Raw genomic sequence first — 19,514 nt, 5'->3', positions numbered from 1 at the left:
AGTCCATAAAAGTGGCGTAATACTCTGACCACGTTGCTGACAGCAGTGATCTGGGAGTTAGAGATGCTTCCAGGGGTCTTCCCCATGCTGTTTCCATGTCATTTGAGCACTGTTCCCAATTTTTAGGCCCTCTGCAGACCGCCGGGGGGAGCCGCCTGAAAAATGATCGAGTTTCCCATAGACTTACATTGGGCTCGTTGCTCGGGTCGAGCACCCGAATATTCCAATTTGCTCGACCCGAGCAACGAGTACCCGAGCATTTTAGTGCTCGCTTATCACTAATTATCAACGCAGGTAGAATTATAGTGGTCATAAAACTCTACCATGGAAGTTGTGCCACATTTCTGGGCCAGAGGCTTCTATGGTTCATGTGACTGCTATAAAGCATACAGTGATGAGAAAAAGTGTTTGCCCCCTTCCTGATTTCTTATTCTTTTGCATATTTGTCACACTTAATTGGTTCAGGTCACAAAACAAAATAAAATGTTAGACAAAGATAACACAAGTACACACAAAATTCAGTTTTTAAATGAAGGTTTTTATTATTATTGTAAAAAGAAATCCAAACCTACAGGGCCCTGTGTGAAAAAGTGATTGTCCCCCAAACCTAATAACTGATTGGGCCACCCTTAGCAACAACAACCGCAATCAAGTTTGCGATAACTGGCAATGAGTCTTTTACAACGCTCTTGAGGAATTTTGGCCCACTCAACTTTGCAAAATTGTTATATTTCAGCCACATTGGTTCCGAGTATGAACCGCCTTTTTAAGGTCATGCCACAGCATCTCGATCAGATTAAGGTTAGGACTTTATCAACCCATAAAGGATATATAGATCCATAAATAATACATAAGGAGAAACCCAGTTGTTATTTTTTATTATTATCTTGCTTGCTGTGTGAAATTAACTAAACAAAGCAATATAATGAAATAATATATGACTATTTCATATTATGGGGCCATATAGTAAGAGGAGGAAGTGTGTATATGCTAAGGCTAGGACTTTGACTAGGCCACTCCAACGTCATAATTTTGTTATTGTTAATCCATTCAGAGGTGGACTTGCTGATGTGTTTTGTATCATTGTCCTGCTGCATAACCCAAGTGTGCTTCAGCTTGTTGTCACGAACAGATGGCTGGACATTCTCCTTCAGGATTTTTTGGTAGACAGCAGAAATCATGGTTCCATTTACCATAGCATGTCTTCCATGTCGTGAAGCAGCAAAACAGCCCTAGACCACCACACTACCACCACCATATTTTATTGTTGGTATGATGTTTCTTTTTTTAAATGCTGTGTTACTTCTATGCCAGATGTAATGGGACATACACCTTCCAAAAAGTTAAAATTTTGTCTGTCAGTCCACAAAGTATTCTCCCAAAAGTTTGGTGATCATCAAGATGTTTTCTGGCAAAACTGAGACGAGTCTTTATGTTCTTTTTGCACAGCAATGGTTTTCATCTTGGAACTGAGCAATGCATGCCATTTTTGCCCAGTCTCTTTCTTATGGTAGAGTCATGAACACTGACCTTAACTGAGGCAAATGAAGCCTGCGGTTCTTTGGATGTTGTTCTGGATTCTTTTGTGACCTCTTGGATGAGTCGTCGCTGCGGTCTTGGGGTAATTTTGGTCTGCCGGACACTCCTGGGATGGTTCACCTCTGTTCCATGTTTTTGCCTTTTGTGGATTATGGCTCTCACTGTGGTTCGCTGGAGTCTCAAACCTTTAGAAATGGCTTGATAACAGTTTCCAGACTAATAGATTTAAATTACTTTGTTTCTCATTTGCTCTTGAATTTATTTGGATTGCAGCATGTTATCTAGCTTTTGAGGATCTATTGGTCTACTTCATTTTGTCAGTTAGGTCTTATTTAAGTGATTTCTTGATGGACAACAGGTGTGGCAGTAATCAGGCCTGTGTGTGGCTAAGGAAATTGAACTCAGCTTCCCAAAGACATGATAAACCACAGTTAATGTATGTTTTAAGGGGAGGGGAGCAATAACTTTTTCACACAGGACTCTGTAGGTTTGGATTTCTTTTTTCCCTTAATAATAAAGACCTTCATTTAAAAACTGCATTTTGTGTTTACTTGCGTTATCTTTATCTAATATTTAAATTTATTTTGTGATCTAAAACATTTAAGTGTGACAAACATACAAAAGAATAAGAAATCAGGAAGGGGCAAACACTTTTTCACACCACTATATCTCTGAATGATGTTAGCAGCTCATGAAAGACGGCCATCACTATAATAATTTACGGAAAATAGAATAAGATATATGGAAAATAAAAATTATATATCATACACATGGCTATAATGTGTAAAAAGATAGATTTTATGTGCCCTCTAAATTAGCCCTCTGCCATGAGACATTCGGTTGATATATGGTCACCTGTTCTGATTGTCCAACGACATTCACAGTGGCTCTATGGGGATAATAGTACACGTAACATGCTCTACTTTCCTAATATACTCAATGCCGTAATTTGTTCCCAGAGTGGTGATCTCAGGGATCATGTCTTCATGGGGGCAGTGTTAGTTTACGTCAAATCCATATGGATTAAATGCTTACAAATCCCTATGGATGTATCCCATGTCTTTGGATGAAAAGTAACACCCCTCCCCGCAGCAGCACTGGTCCCCTAGAGTTTGCTAGTAAATTAGAACACATTTTATGCTCTATTAAGTTTGTTTCATGTACTCACAGAGAATCTCTTCAGATTTTACTTCGACAATAACAAAAATAAACTTATACATTTGTAGAAATTCACAGACCTGAGATCAAAGAAGCATTAGATTTCCCGAATATAGCTGTCTGCAAAACTTTCACAGAAATCAGTATTTGACTAGTGATAGTTTCTACACATTGAGAAGACTTAGACCTAATGCAGACTACTGTATAACAGCTTAATAAAATCCAAAATAATACGGCATCCACAGACTATTCTGGAACCCGTACTCTCAGAATGTTGTGTTTGGCTTCACTGGAAGAATATTTCTATAATAAGGGGCAGTGGAGAGGCAGTAAACAGCATCAACGACAAATTTATATATCCTTCATTAGTGCCATGGCTTACTGTTGACCCAAATGTAGTGGAGATCCCACCTAGTTACCTAAGTTGTATTATTATGCAAGTACCTTATTCCTGCTGACTTTATGTTGTGCATTTATAGCTGGGCATTGTTGCTTCTTTTTATTGTGCCCGTTCTAGTTATATAATAATACTAAGCCTCTGACAGTTAGGTACTCCTGAATTTCATACTTGATCTATATGTACACTATTATAATGTATGGTTTAAGATTTCTTTTTTCTAATTTTAAAATGTAAAAAATGACTTTATTTTTGCCTAAAATACAAAGTAATTGTGTCATCTTTAACTTTAGGCCTTTTACAGATGATATCATCTTCAACTTTCTTAACTGTTCGCAATAACAGTAATTTTGTCCAAACTTTTAAATGTCACTGTATCTATTACCTCTCTGTGATTAAAGTTATCCTGAACTGTCTCATGTCTATGACGCGCCCCCTGGGCCATATTCTTTAGGGGGAATATCCGGAGCCGGATGGGAGTTGTAGTCTTCCGAGTGGCTGTGACCCGGTCCGTGCCCAGGGTGTCAAACTCAGTTGTATGTGGCAGTCCTACAGATGTTATAAGTTCTTTATTGTCGACTACGCCACCCGTTGTATTGCGGTCACTATGGCCGCCGCTGCAGCAGGGTCCGCTGAGGCTGATGGTGTAGGTGCAGCTTTTGGTGGTATAACCCCCAACGGGTGGGGTATAGCCTCAGGGGGTCAGGTGCAGAGGATGGGGGTTGTGGTGGTGCAGCATAGGTGTTAAAGGAAGACAGAGTCGGGTTGTGCAGTTTAGGGTATTTACTCACTGCTGATGTTCCGGTCACTCCAGCTTCAAGTGACCTCCCGAGCCGTGCTGCGTCCACCAGGTCCTGGATCCAGCCAACCCCCAAACAAGTCCGGAGCGTGACCCTGAGCTCTCCTTCTGTCCTTTCTCTGGCCGTCCCCACTAGTGATCCACCCAGGTTCGGCTCCCTCGGGCCTTCTGTTGGGAGACCCTTGGCCTTGGGTTCCCTGACCCTCCACGTGGTATGCCTTCGTGGTGGATGTGGTGGGTGGCCGTGGCAGACGCTGCCCACGGCCTCCGGTCTCTGGCTGGGGTGTGTTTTTGCCCCCACCAGCTTGGGTTCCGGTACCCTAATGCCGACTCTTCACCCGTTGTTTGAATTTGGGGTCTTAGAGTCCTCTCTTTGTCCCCTCTGGGTCTTTCCTTCTTTCTCCTCTCTCTCTGCTCTGCTCTGACAGACTGACTGACTGACCCTGTTCTTTGATGGTGCCCACCTTATATACACCCTCTATGTGTGAGCTCAGGTGACCAGCACCCAATGAGCTCCTATCTTTACCCAGGCTGCTCCCCCTATCTGCCCCTACACTACTTGGGATGTACCACCCCCCTCCCACTCCAGCCAGGAACAGACTCGGTCGTACCTGCACATTTCTAAGTGGGAGTACCGTCGGTCTGCTCCTCGGAAATGGGATGTGTGTAGTGCATGCAGCCTACCGAGCTCAGATCCACACTCCATCCTTACCCGGGAGTGGAATATCACACCTCTGGGTTGAGGTGCAATACCCCTGTAGCAGCCGAATCCTCAGGGTGCTACATCTACACCTGCATTCCTGTTGTGGAAATCTGATAACACTCTATCAATATGGACCATTGGATCCTACAATACATTTAAGGACATGTATCACCATCCTATCAAGCCCCCTTATACAGTAGCTGTAACTTGAAGTTACTGGGCTCCAATGCTAAATCTATAACAGCGACACCTATCTACCTTGTGTGATGGTTCGGTGTCTTATCTTGCTTTTTGGCCCCCTCTGCTAATATGTCCTGATGTGACTGCTACCTCTGTGCTGTGCTATGTGAAAGAGACCTTATGAAACCTTATGTATTGTTTGGGACATCACACAGCTAAATATAAAACGCAAAGTGACATAGCTTCTACAACCCAATAAAGATGTCTTTTTTTTTATTGCCCATTAATAGTAAATGAAAACAGCTTTACTGGATCCAATAAATGAATCATGGTGGACTCATGTAAGGTTTCTCTAGCCACTTATAGCATTTCAGGCACATTCTAAAAATAAAGGCCTGGCATTCTTAGAGCCTAAGCAGCAATTTAGAACTGTGAGCAACAAAGAAAAATTACACAGAAATCTCAGATCTTCTAACTATTTGTATTCCTTGCAGGTGGATATCTGAAACAATGAGCCATGGAGGAAGAGTTTAGATGGAGCATATGGAAATGGATAAGCACGGGGTGCCTGATGTCTGCTGGATGGATCATAAAAGAACATTCCTCAAAAAAATCAAAACTAATGGATGCCATAGGTTGTCTTTTTGTAACAGTGTTTTACTGTCCTACTCAACTGTTTAAGATTTCTTTCCTTTCATTTGTTGGTAATAGATTCTAAGTAATATTCATTAATAGAAGACAATACATTGCTTGTATGCAGAGCAGTGCCTGGTCTTTTTCTCACCTAGGGCAAAGGTTCAGTTTGATACACAAGACCGACCTGTATTTGAGAATCGCTCGTCTTAGTTGTTGCCCCCCTCTACAGGCAGCATCATTGATTATATGTGTATTATATATATATATATATATATATATATATATATATATATATATATATATATATATATATATATCTACATATATCTACATATATATCTACAGTGGGGAAAATTAGTATTTGATGCAATGCCGATTTTGCAAGTTTTCCCACCTAAAAAGAATGGAGAGGTCTGTAATTTTTGTCGTACCTACATACACTTCAACTGTGAGAGACAGAATCTAAAAATAAAAACCAGAAAATCACATTGTATGATTTTTACATACTGTATTTTTTGGACTATATAACGCACCGGACCATAAGACGCACCTAGGTTTTAGAGGAGGAAAATATAAAAAAAAATTTAAGCAAAAATGTGGTTATGATGCAGTGTTAAGGGGAAGGGCAGTGGCGTACCGCCAATGGCGGCAGACCACGCGACTGCTATGTGGCCCGTGAGCAGGGGGGCCCATAGCAGTCCAGGGGCGGACATACCGTTGCCGGTGCAGCGTCTCCCTGCTCGTGGCGGGCAGGGAGCGATCCCTGCAGCTCCGCTGCTGAATGGCAGCAGAGCTGCAGAGATCCGTCCTCTGCTTCCTGCCCGCCGCTTCCTCCCTCACACAGGCACGCGCTGCTTGATGTCATTATGCAGCGCAAACCTGTGTGAGGGAGGAAATTGCAGACAACAAGGATGCTGCGGCCTGCGGGGGAACGGGCAGAGAGGTAAGTGTTTTTTTTTATTTTTACTGAAAAGTGGGGAGAGCAATAATGGGGCTGATGGGGCTGGAGAGAGCAATAATGGGGCTGATGGGGCTGGGGAGAGCAATGGTGGGGCTGGTGGGGCTGGGGAGAGCAATCGTGGGGCTGATGGGGCTGGGGAGAGCAATCGTGGGGCTGATGGGGCTGGGGAGAGCAATCATGGGGCTGATGGGGCAGTGGAGAGCAATGGTGGGACAAGGAAGAGCAGTGATGCTGCAGCTTGCGGGGGAACAGGCAGAGAGGTAAGTGATTTTGTTATTTTTACTGAAACACTGGGGAGAGCAATAATGGGGCTGATTGGGCTGCAGAGAGCAATAGTGGGGCTAAAGGGGCTGGGGAGAGCAATGGTAGGGCTGATGGGGCTGGGGAGAGCAATAGTGGGGCTGATGGGGCTGGGGAGAGCAATGGTGGGGCTGATGTGCTGGGGAGAGCGCTGATGGGTTTGGGGAGAGCAATGGTGGGGCTGGGAAGAGCAGTGATGGGGCTGATGGGGCGGGGAGAGCAATGATGGGGATTAGTAGACCAATGATGGGGATGGTGAGAGCAATGACGGGTTGCTGGGAGAGAGCAATGATGGAGGTACTGGGAGAGTAATGACAGGGGTTGCTGGGAGAGAACACTGATGGGGGTGCTCGGAGAGAGCAATGACGGGTGTGCAGGGAGAGAACAATGATGGGGGTGCTGGGTGAGAGCAATGATGGGGGTGCTGGGAGAGAGCAATGATGGGGGTGCTGGGAGAGAGCAATGATAGTGGTGCTGGGACAAAGCAATGACGGGGGTGTTGGGAGAGAGCAATGATGGAGGTGCTGGGACAGAGCAATGATGGGGGTGCTTGTATATTTTCCGTGTGCACATTGCCTTACAGTTAATTGGGGAGAGTCACAGAGACTGAATAATTTATATTATTGGCAAGTGGAGATTATAGTTAATGGGGGGCACAGTGCTGCTTATCACTTTATATTTTGATTACTAAGTGGCTAATAGTATATTAATGGGGGGTTACAGATCTGTATTCAGGGGCGCAGTGCGGGGGAGACACATGTATATATACAATATATGTGACCTTGTTATTTTCTAGGCTGGAGATCATCATGACAAGATGAATCGTGACTGGGAGATGTCGATATGAAGGTCTGACCAGATGGAGAAGAAGCAGCAGAAACCGACTCTGATCAGACGAGATGTCAGCGGTAAGTGCCTTAATGTAAATATTATTCTGTGTCTGCGCTGTATTACTTGGAGTGATAATGTTACATGTAAAATCCCTAAGGCTGCATTCTCACATTTGTGTGAAATGTCAGATTTTATTATCGGATGGTCCACGGACTTGTAGCGTTTTATAGATCCATTCACACATCCATGAAAATCACGGATCTGAGAATGAGATCTGTGAGGGTCAGAGAATGTCCTGTTCTGATCCGATTTTGAAGATTAGAATAGGACATGCTCAATGCGTCTGTAAAACAGGGCAGCACACTGACACAGCACACAGATGCAGGAATGTAGCCGTATTATGTATAGCACAGTCCCTTAGTACATAGTGTACTCACTTATTATGTATAGCATACGCCCTTAGTATATAGTGTACTCGCTTATTATGTATAGCGCCATCCTTAGTTATATAGTTTCATCTTTTATTATGTATAACACCCTCCCTTATTACCTACCATCCTCTCTAGCTCTAGGGCTCACAATTGGGGGATCATACTGTGTTGGGGTCAGCAAACTTTGCCCTGGGAGTTGAGGTGAGGTACAGTAGGGTCATTATACTGTGCATGTGAAGGAATTCACCATGGGGGTATCATACTGTGTTTGGGGGACACTTTTGTTGGTATCACACTTTTTGGGACAATGAAAGAAGGGGCCTAGGACGTCAGCAGAAGGAAAATTACTGGCTAGAAGGTTGTGTGATCTGCTATTCTGTGACCCTGAAATTTATTTACATTTTTTTTTGGGGGGTAGGGGGCCCAATTTGAACTTCTGCTATGGGGACCCATGAATCCTATGTACGCCCCTGGGGAAGGGGGTCTACTGCTGACACTGTTATATGGGTAATGTCCCCCAATTATGTTAATATCCTCCATCATAGTATATATGGCCCCTCCTTCCTGTAATACGTGGCCCTCATCCCCATCCTGGTATGCACGGCACCCCAATCCTCCATCCTGGTATGCATGGCAGCCCTCATCCCCCATCCTGGTATGCATGGCACCCCCTCACCCCCTCACCCCTATTCTGGTATGTATTGCATTAAAGTCCATGAATATTCATGGACTTTAATAGCGGGCACACATGACCGCAGAGCAGCAGCAGGAGCCGTGCTGAGGCTACAATGTGCGGTCTACTAGGGAGAATGACTGGTCACTGCTCCCCACACACACAGTCTCGACGTGGGGAGCAGTGACTATTCTGGCACAGCAGATCACTGTGTGAGAGTGCATGGCAGGGACCCCATGCGCGGCTCACACAGTGAGAACCCTGTCGGCAGCAGAGCGGGACGCAGCGTTGGAGGAGAGAGGAGATGAGTATGATTGTTTATTTTTTTTGTGTGCAACGTGACAGGGAACAGGGGGGTCAAGCATACCTGGATGAGGGGGGGCTTACATACAGGGATGAAGGGTGCCAAGTATACCAGGATGAAGGGGGGCCATACATACAGGGATGAAGGGAGTCAAGCATACCAGGATGAGGGGGGGGGCCATACATACAGGGATGAAGGGTACCATACATACCATGAAGAGGGATGGGGGGGCATACATACAGGGATGAAGGGTGCCATACTTACCAGGAGCCGCGCTGCAGGCACAGTGTGCCGGCTATTAAGGAAAATGAATATTCACTGCTCCCCATGCCCATGAGGAGGAAAATAGAAAAAAAAATTAAGAAAAAAATGTGGTCATGACGCACTGTTAAGGGGAAGGGGGTCTAATGCTGACACTGTTATATGGTTAATAATCATTTTCTTTAGTAGTGGGCACAGTGTAGGCTGCAGCAGGCGGCTGCTGCCTCCTGTGCCCGCTACTCTGCTGCTGTCGCTCCCTCCACATCCCCCACCACCCACAGCCACAGTATTCATGTATATCGGACTATAAAACGCACCCCCCCACTTTCCTCCAAAATTTTGGAGGAAAAAGGTGAGTCTTGTAGTCCGAAAAATACGGTAATTAAATTGCATTTTATTGCATGAAATAAGTATTTGATCACCTACCAGCCAACAAGAATTCTGGCTCTCACAGACCTGTTAGTTTTTCTTTAAGAAGCCCTCCTACTCTGCACTCATTACCTGTATTAATTGCACCTGTTTGAACTCGTTACCTGTATAAAAGACACCTGTCCACACACTCAATCAATCACACTCCAACCTCTACACCTTGACCAAAACTAAAGAGCTGTCTAAGGACACCAGGGACAAAATTGTTGATCTGCACAAGGCTGGGATGGGTTACAGGACAATAGGCAAGCAAGCAAGCAACTTGTTGAGAAGGCAACAACTGTTGGCACATTTATTAGAAACTGGAAGAAACTCAAAATGACTGTCAATCTTCCTCACTCTGCAGCTCCATTAAAGATCTCGCCTCGCGGGGTAAGGATGATTCTGAGAAAGGTCAGGAATCAGCCCAGAACTACATGGGAGGACCTCATCAGTGACTTGAAGAGAGCTGGGACCACAGTCTCAAACATTACCGTGAGTAACACACTACACAGTCATGGATTAAAATCCTGCAGGGCATGGTTCCCCTGCTCATTCCTGCCCATGTCCATGCCTGTTTGAAGTTCACCAATGACCATCTGGATGATCTAGAGGAGGCAAGGGAGAAGGTCATGTGGTGAGATGAGACCAATATAAAACTTTTTGCTATCAACTCCACTTGCCGTGTTTGGTGGAAGAAGGATGAGTACAACCCCAAGAATACCCCAAGAATACCATCCCAACCATGAAGAATGGTGAGGGAAACATCATTCTTTGGGGTGATTTCTGCAAAGGGGACAGGACTACTGCACCATATTAAAGGGAGGATGGATGGGGTCGCATATCGCAAGATTTGGCCCAACAGTAAGAGCATTGAAGATGGGTCGTGACTGGGTCTTCCAGAAAAATGACAATGACCCAAAACACACAGCCAGGGCAAGTAAGGAGTGGCTCCGTAAGAAGCATTTCAAGGTCCTGGAGTGGCCTAGCCAGTCTCCAGACCTGAACCCAATAGACAATCTTAGGAGGGAGATGAAACTCAATGTTGCCCAGCGACAGACCCGAAACCTGAAATATCTGGAGAAGATCTGTATGGAGGAATGGGCCAAAATCCCTGCTGTAGTGTGTGCAAACTTGGTCAAGAACTACAGGAAACATCTGACCTCTGTAATTGCAAATAAAGGAGGTTTTTGTACCAAATATTAAGTTCTGTTTTCCATACAGTAAAATGCAAATTTATTATGTAAAAATCATACAATGTGATTTTCTGGATTTTTTTTAAGATTCTGCTTCTCACAGTTGAAGTGTACCTACGATAAAAATTACAGACTTCTCCGCTCTATGTAGGTGGGAAAAGTGGCAAAATCGGCAGTACATCAAAAACTTATTTTCCCCACTGTATATATTATATATATATATATATATACAGTATATGTATATATACACATATACAGTCATATGAAAAAGTTTGGGCACCCCTATTAATCTTAAGCTTAATGTTCTATAAAAATTGGTGTTTTTGCAACAGCTATTTCAGTTTCATATATGTAATAACTGTTGGATACAGTAATGTTTCTGCCTTGAAATGAGGTTCATTGTACTAACAGAAAATGTGCAATCTGCATTCAAACAAAATTTGACAGGTGCAAAAGTATGGGCACCTCACCAGAAAAGTGACATTAATAGTTAGTAGATCCTCCTTTTGCAAAAATAACAGCCTCTAGTCGCTTCCTGTAGCTTTTAATGAGTTCCTGGATCCTGGATGAAGGTATTTTTGATCATTCCTCTTTACAAAACAATTCCAGTTCAGTTAAGTTTGATGGTCGTCGAGCATGGACAGCCCTCTTCAAATGATCCCACGGATGTTCAATGATATTCAGGTCTGGGGACTGGGATGGCCATTCCAGAACATTGTAGTTGTTCCTCTGCATGAATGCCTGAGTAGATTTGGAGCGGTGTTTTGGATCATTGTCTTGCTGAAAGATCCATCCACTTTGTAACTTCATATTTATCACTGATTCTTGAACACTATTGTCAAGAATCTGCTGATACTGAGTGGAATCCATGCGTCCCTCAACTTTAACAAGATTCCCAGTGCCAGCATTGACCACACAGCCCCAAAGCATGATGGAACCTCCACCAAATTTTACTGTGGGTAGCAAGTGTTTTTCTTGGAATGCTGTGTTTTTTTGCCACCATGCATAACGCCTTTTTGTATGACCAAATAACTCAATCTTGATTTCATCAGTCCACAGGACCTTCTTCCAAAAAGAAATTGGCTTCTCCAAATGTGCTTTTGCATACCTCAGCCAACTCTGTTTGTGGCGTGCTTGCAGAAACGGCTTCTTTCGCATCACTCTCCCATACAGCTTCTCCTTGTGCAAAGTGCCTTGTATAGTTGACCGATGCACAGTGACACCATCTGCAGTAAGTTGATGCTGCAGCTCTCTGGAGGTGGTCTGAGGATTGTCCTTGACTGATCTCACCATTCTTCTTCTCTGCCTTTCTGATGTTTTTCTTGGCCTGCCACTTCTGGCCTTAACAAGAACTGTCCCTGTGTTCTTCCATTTCCTTACTATGTTCCTCACAGTGGAAACTGACAGGTTAAATCTCTGAGACAGCTTTTTGTATGCTTCCCCTGAACAACTATGTTGAATAATCTTTGTTTTCAGATCATTTGACAGTTGTTTTGAGGAGCACATGATGCCACTCTTCAGAGGAGATTCAAACAGGAGAACAACTTGCAAGTGGCCACTTTAAGTAGCTTTTCTCATGATTGCATACACCTGGCTATAAAGTTCAAAGCTCCATGAGGTTACAAAACCAAAAAAAGTGCTTTAGTAAGTCAGTAAAAAGTAGGTAGGAGTATTTAAAACAAGAAAATGATAAGGGTGCCCATACTTATGCACCTTTCAAATTTTGTTTGAATGCAGATTGCACATTTTCTGTTAGTACAATAAACCTCATTTCAAGGCAGAAACATTACTGTGTCCAACAGTTATTACATATATCAAACTGAAATAGCTGTTGCAAAAACACCAATTTTTATAAAACATTAAGCTTAAGATTAATAGGGGTGCCCAAACTTTTTCATATGACTGTATATGCATATATATATATATATATATATATATATATATATCTATTAGTATTGAAAGTTTCAATTCATATCACATTTTTCATTTAATTGACAGTATACATGAAAAAACAACAAGAAGAAATAGTTTTCTTGACATACCCTGTACAGTATCCATTGACATTTACGGTTCAGTCCCATGCCAATAATGCTTTTGGCATGCATCTGGCACAATTCCATCTAGATTCTATTTTTGACTGTATTAAAAAATATTGGCTGCTGAAGCTTGCAAAACAACAAGACACTGCAAATAAGTACATGTTAAAGGGAATCTGTCACCCCTTGGGAGATATCAGACCGCTACTATGGGCATACAGGGTATAGAAAAGTAAATCTATACATACCTGTATGGCCCATGGTAGAGGTCTGATTGCAGATAAAAGAGATAAAAGTGTTTTTATCACCTTTGTTTTCCACAGCCCCGTCTCTCCGTTTACTGCACCACAGGTTTCTATTGCGCAGGCGCCGGGAAGTGACAGTGACTTCCCGGCGCCTGCGCATTAGAACCCTGCGGCGCAGGGCACAGAGAGTCGGGGCCAGGAGGAAGCAAAGCGCGCTCTATGTGAGCGGAGCTTTGCGCATGCCAAGAAAGTCAGGGAGCACCGTGCACGTCACAGGGCCCTGTGATGTGCAGGGGAGGGGGGAATATGGTAACTAAGCATATAGGGGGGATTTCGGAGAATAACAAACAGTTAGGCAGGGATTGCTTGGCGTCCCCCGACGCCAAGCCTGTGGAAAACAGAGATGATAAAAATATTTTTCTCTGCAATCAATCCTCTACTATAGGCCATACAGGTAAGTGTGGCGCCCCTGAGGGTTCGACCGCAACAGGGATGCTGCACTTCTTTAATGGAGTGTAGTGTTCCTCCTCTGAGGTAAGAACAGTGAGGACCCTTCCTTCACATCCAACACCACACTTCTCCACCAGAGGGGGCTAGAATGCACTAGGCGCTGCCCTCCTGGTTACAGGGAGACTGGGGAACCAAGAGTTAGGGGAACCAGTTAGCGGGTGAGGGTGGAGGACTCACATTTTAGGGACACTGTAAAATTCATATTTAATAAAAAGCCATCTTGGTTCTTGGTCCTTGTTAGTCAAGTTTACTGGCTGTCATGTACTGTGATCTCCTACCCTGAGCGTGGATCCTGTGTGGACCTGCAGGGGATGGAGGCACAGCCCTCGTACCCCGGCCTTGGGACGAGGGGCAGGTTGCAGACAAGGAATGTCTCACCCCGGTCAAGGACCACGACCAAGAAGGCCCGGAGCTTAAGAGTGTAGCTCCACCGCAAAAGGGTCCCAGGGAGGATGCAGACGGAGCGGTTTACGCCACCTGTCCTCGCCCACCTGATGTATTCAGAGGGAGCCCGGCTGCAAGAGGGGTACCGGCCCCCGACACCCGACCTCGCTGCTCCATGTCCTGGTCGGGAAAGCTCGGTAGGCCCTGAGGATCCCACCGGGTATCGGAAGGAGCGGAGCTGCCACCCGTGCCCTTTTTCTGAGAGGAGTTCAGAGGGAGACCCGGCCTATCTACACACACAGACAAGAAAGGATACGGTCTATAGTTCAAGAAGCTGTCTACAAATATGTTAAGGGCTGTCACATTGTAGAAGGATCATCTTTATTCTCATTTGCACAAGGAAAGACTAGAAGCAATGGGATGAAACTAAATGGGAGGAGACACAGATTAGATATTAGAAAAAACTTTTTGACAGTTAGGGTGATTAATGAGTGGAACAGGCTGCCACGAGAGGTGGTGAGTTCCCCTTCAATGGACGTCTTCAAACAGAGGCTGGACAGACATCTGTCTGAGATGATCTAGTGAATCCTGCTTTGAGCAGGGGGTTGGACCAGATGACCCAGGAGGTCCCTTCCAATTCTACCATTCTATGATTCTATGATCCTTAACACTCTGGTGCGGGGTCCTGATTGAACGCTGGACTTACTCGGAGGTTGTCGGACCCCCGTTCCTGGTGACCGCAGAACTCCGCGGGGAGCAGGGAGTCGCCTTCCTTCTGCCATCTCTTATGTGAGTAAAGCCTCCGCCTGTGGGGAGTAGTAACAACGACGGCTGCCATAACATCCTGCCTCAGCGGACTGCAGCAGCGCTGGTGGCCTTCACCAGGTGCCACAGGTGGCATAGTCGTAATCAGCCACTCAACCCGGATAAGCCCGTACCATCCTTTTTAATGTGACGGCCCTGGGCACGGAGCGGGTCCGGGACATGGCTGCACCCCATCTCTCCATCACAGGACCCGACTCCAAGTCCCCCATCTCCCAGGGTAAGGGGCTTAATGGAGGCTTGAGGTGTCACATAAGTATAGAATTACTTTTCTATAACCTGTATGCCCATAGTAGAGGTCTGATAACTCCCAGGGGGTGACAGATTCCCTTTAAACTGAATAATGTAACTCAATAGAAGATACAACCAAACATAGGGACATATGTTAGCAATGGTTGGGCAAAGAAAACAAATCTATCAAAGGATGCCAACTGAATGGAATTGAAAGCCAACTACATACAAATCTCAAAAAAGTACACACGTGCCATAGAGGTAGATCATCATCTTGAAGTAGTAGGCATCTTATTCATGTACCTTAGAAATCCTGAAGAACAGCTGCCCCCTACAGGAGAATTCTGAATTACACAGATTTATGAAAGGGATCAAAACCCTTTTTTTCAGAAAAGCTGTAAGAAATAGAAGCTTTGGAGCCTTCATAACTAGTGATTTGAGCTTTTGTGTCATTGACAGACTGTACATTTCAAGCACTTGAAGGTCCGGAGATATTTGGAGATGAATTGAATTGTTCAGTGTTTAGATGTGTCCACAATATGTTGCTTCCAACTGTCATACAAGTAAATAAATACCAAAAAAGGTCTCAGTACTAAAAATATAACAAAAGTTGTTTGGGAAAGGTGAGAAAGCAAAAAACGGCTTTTGAAAGCTTCACTTTTCAGTGCTATAAATGTCAAGCAATGCAGCCAATTTTTACAACCTTTTAACCCATCCAAAGGAACAATCAAAGGAACAGGAGCTTTGAAAAACCCTTAATATATCCAGTGATATAAAAATAGCCCTATTATCCAGAAAATTCAGATAACTCGCCCGTGGTAGTGGTCGTCTGCTCATCTCACCAAATCAATTAGAAAGCAGTAGCAATAGTGATGAACGCAAGTGCTTGTTAGGCTATGTTCACACATCATGTTTTTTTCAGCGTTTTTTTGCTGCAGATTTTTATGCAAATTTTCAGCTTTTTGCAGTACCATCAAAGTCTATGAGAAACCAAAATTCTCTGTTCACACGTCATGGTTTTATTTTCAGTATTTTGTGCCTTGGTTGGGTTTTGGGAAAAATTCACTTCTTTCAGCGTTTTTTCAGCGTTTTTTCACCCATAGGAAGTAATGGGTGGAGAAAAAAACGCACCAAAAACGCAGGTACAATTTTTTCAGCGTTTTTTTCAGCGTTTTTGATGGCAAAATAGAATGGGTTTTGTTTTTTTTTTACAGAACTTTATGTGCATGCATAAAAAGAGACAAAAAGACAGTGAAAAAAACACTGAAAGAACGCACCAAAAACGCATCAATAAAGCACCAAAACTGCAAGAAAAATCTGCAGCAAACCTCCCTTGAGAGATCAGGTTTTGCTGCAGATTTGTGACGCAAAAATAACTATGATGTGTGAACATAGCCTTACTCGAGTTTGCTGAGGGTGCTCGGGTATGCACCGAGTATCGCGGGTGCTCGAGTGAGATGTTTGTGTCCATGTTTCGCTGCTGTTAAACAGCCAAAAACATGCGCCCGTGGGACTCGAACAAGTCACTTGAGCACCCAGGATACTAGGTGCATACCCGAGCACCCTCGGCAAACTCGAGTAATAAGCACTTGCGCTCATCACTAATTAGCAATTAATATCAACCCTAGATGGTAATAATTGACAGGGTAAAATGTTTAAAGCACCACTCCAATGTTTTGTTTTTTCCAATGCTGGAGTGGTGCTTCCAGACTAGGTTCCCTGACCCCAGTCTTATATCTACCCATCGGAGTCTTGACCTACTATCAGCGCCACTCCGGTCCCGTGGTGCCATCTTGTGACCACAACTTCTGACTGGCCATAAGTCAAAAGCCAGAATAAGGCTCTTATAGACTTGCATTGAAAAGTGACCTCCAGCTCGCTCCAGTAAACACCAGAGGGATCTGGTAGGTAACAAACTGCTAGAGACTGACGGAAGTGGCGCCGATAACAGATGAAGATGGAGGATGGTAAATAAACGACTGGGGTCAGTGACCTTAGATTAGAAGATACATTTTATTTATATGTGGAATCAAAGGAATTACTCTTAGTCTTATTTGCATACATAGAAATGGCAAAATATGGTATACACCATATTCACCTTTCACCTTCCTATATAAAAACAGTTCCAGGACTTGTGTTTTGGAAGGGAGTGGTGGGGGGTTATCATATGTTCTGGTTTTGTATGTGATTTATTAGGGGAGATGTTCCCTGTGGTTGTAATTATTAGAAAAATGTTTAAAAAAAAGTATCTGATTAAAAAAAGAAACGCCACTCCAGCGGTGAAATAAAAAAAATCCATGCTGAAGTGATGCTTTAAAGCCTTTTTATGCATTCAAACGGGCCAATATACCATTACACAAAGTTAGATTGGCTCTACATGGAAACATTTGGTAACACAGCAGTGAAATACATCAAGGTCCATGCAGCACAATGTACTCCTTTAGATTGTAGCTGTCACTTGAGAGTTAAACTTAAACTTAAAGTTTTTGTTAATCCCCATCGTAATAGGTAAATTATATTATGACCAGAAGTACAGGAATTTCACAGAGTAATGTGATGTATTCCGACTTACCAATTCTAATATAACATTCCTTAATATGAGGGTAAGAAGGAATCACATAGATAACTCATCTCATGCCAAGGGTGCATTTACTTTCATCCCTTGAGTATTTTTGACAGTCTAAGCTATTTCTTATAATGATCTTCAACATTTTATGAGATTTTGTGGCCAGTTACATCATGAATATGGCCCCAACGACCTATTAGAAAGCAAGAGGACGGCAGAGAATACAGACACTCAACACACCCAGGAGATACCAGGAAAAGCTTAGCTCATCTTTACTGCTGCTGTCCAATATCGATTCCGACACGTGTGACGCCAGCCATGGGGGCAACTCACCACACCCCACACTGCACAGCCCTACACTTCAAGACTGTAGCCATGAAAATCCTATCTAAATCAACCATTTAATCACTGATCAATAATAGCAATTAACACATCAACAGAAAATGGAATCCTTCTCTGGATTGAGGCTCCAATACTATCTGCAACCCAAGTTATCAAAGAGGCAGGTGAGTTGGAAGAAGTACACAGCACATAGATACAAGACTAATACCATAAAGTGGAGTCCTGGAGCCCCTACCATGGTGCAGGTATCACTACAAGGGGCAGATGTGTGGATCCTCAGCAGGGGAGCCTGGTTGTGCATTCAGGAGGATGGTGTTGTGATAGAAGCACAGCTTTGCATCATAACTATTGTTTTCCAGCATCCACTGTTTTGCATTGGAGGCTCTGCCTTGTCTCCAAGGCATGGACCAGCATTAAGCACTGTGCTTTCCAGCAATATGTTGCATTTGTATCAGTAGCAGATCATTGATAACCTATAGCAGCCCCATCTCACTTACAAGTGATGCTATACATATATTCACCTATGTACAATGGAAAGTAGTAAATGATAGGATCCACACATAATACGGCTTGTGTTATACGCCTTACACATGAAGGGGTTAACTACTAGAAGAAGAAAACCATAGAAAGGCATAAGAGTTAAGCAAGAGGCAAGCTGAACTATGAAGACAAAGAAACTAGATCATCAGGAGCTCCCTGCTGCTCTAGGTGAGGGGGTAGATGTCTACTTACCCGATCTCCTCCTCCAGCTCAGATATATCCGCCAGTATGAGGAAGACCACCAGCAAGGTGACAGTGGCCAGTACCCAGCTCCTGAAGTCCGGATGCATAGCTCATGAAGGTGCAGGCGAGCAATGCAAACGATGCCAAACAGCCCCCAGCTCCAGCAGCTCCACAACTGCTCCAAGTCAATCCCAGCTTGTTACAAGCCCAGCAAGAAAAGCAGGGTCTCTGGTGATTATTCCTCCTCCTGTGATGAGAGGACGTGGGTAAGGTGGCAGATCATTGTCACCTATCATCAGAGTACATGCTGCTGTTCTCACAGACACTGAGAAGGAGAGCAGAGATCTATGCAAAGTACTGACATCCACTGGCTGACACAGAGATCCTCCCTCTCCCCTCCCTTCTCTATTGCCTAAAGTTAGTGTGGCAGAGAAGAAGAGGTCCTCACCTGGGGATGGTCCTCAGCAGGAGACTGGGGAGAGGTGTCTACTGATACCAAATAATGGAAACCATAACTACGTTGCACTGGGGAGGGAGGGTATAGTGACATATGAGTGGCTCTGAAAAGAAAGGGTCAAGAAGTAAAGGGTTAAACGATACAGAAAAATGGCAAGGCGCTTGATGCTACTGGATCTGAAGCAGAAATGCACAGACACCCGCACACATGCACACACACAATCACTCATACACATGCGGACACACACACATGCACACAAACATACACAAATACACAGGTAAATACATGCACACACACATGCATACACACATATGACACACACAAGTTCACACATGCATACATATACAAGTACGCATACACATGCACACACACATAAAGACAAGTACATACATACACACACATACACACAAATACGTATACA

At 44.0% G+C, this 19,514-nt stretch overlaps 1 protein-coding gene across 2 annotated transcripts in view; it reads right to left on the bottom strand.

Moving 5' to 3' along the window:
- The window catches only part of ST8SIA2 (ST8 alpha-N-acetyl-neuraminide alpha-2,8-sialyltransferase 2), a 532,431-nt gene extending 513,337 nt beyond the window's left edge, over positions 1 to 19,094 (bottom strand). Inside the window, exon 1 of one of the 2 annotated variants that reach the window (XM_073653299.1) lies at positions 18,646 to 19,094. In XM_073653299.1, coding sequence (XP_073509400.1) covers positions 18,646 to 18,743 — 98 coding nt within the window. In that variant the 5' untranslated portion in view covers positions 18,744 to 19,094. The remainder of the gene's footprint in view (positions 1 to 18,645) is intronic. The other variant, XM_073653300.1, reaches the window with a different exon arrangement.
- Between the last annotated feature and the right edge of the window lie 420 nt (positions 19,095 to 19,514).

Source organism: Phyllobates terribilis, unplaced genomic scaffold (assembly GCF_046119375.1).
Source record: "Phyllobates terribilis strain yellow unplaced genomic scaffold, ASM4611937v1 Scaffold_11__3_contigs__length_659146591, whole genome shotgun sequence".
In the NCBI taxonomy this organism is placed as follows: domain Eukaryota; kingdom Metazoa; phylum Chordata; class Amphibia; order Anura; family Dendrobatidae; genus Phyllobates; species Phyllobates terribilis.
Note: the sequence above shows the minus strand (reverse complement) of the source record. Positions and strands in the feature narration are given on the sequence as shown.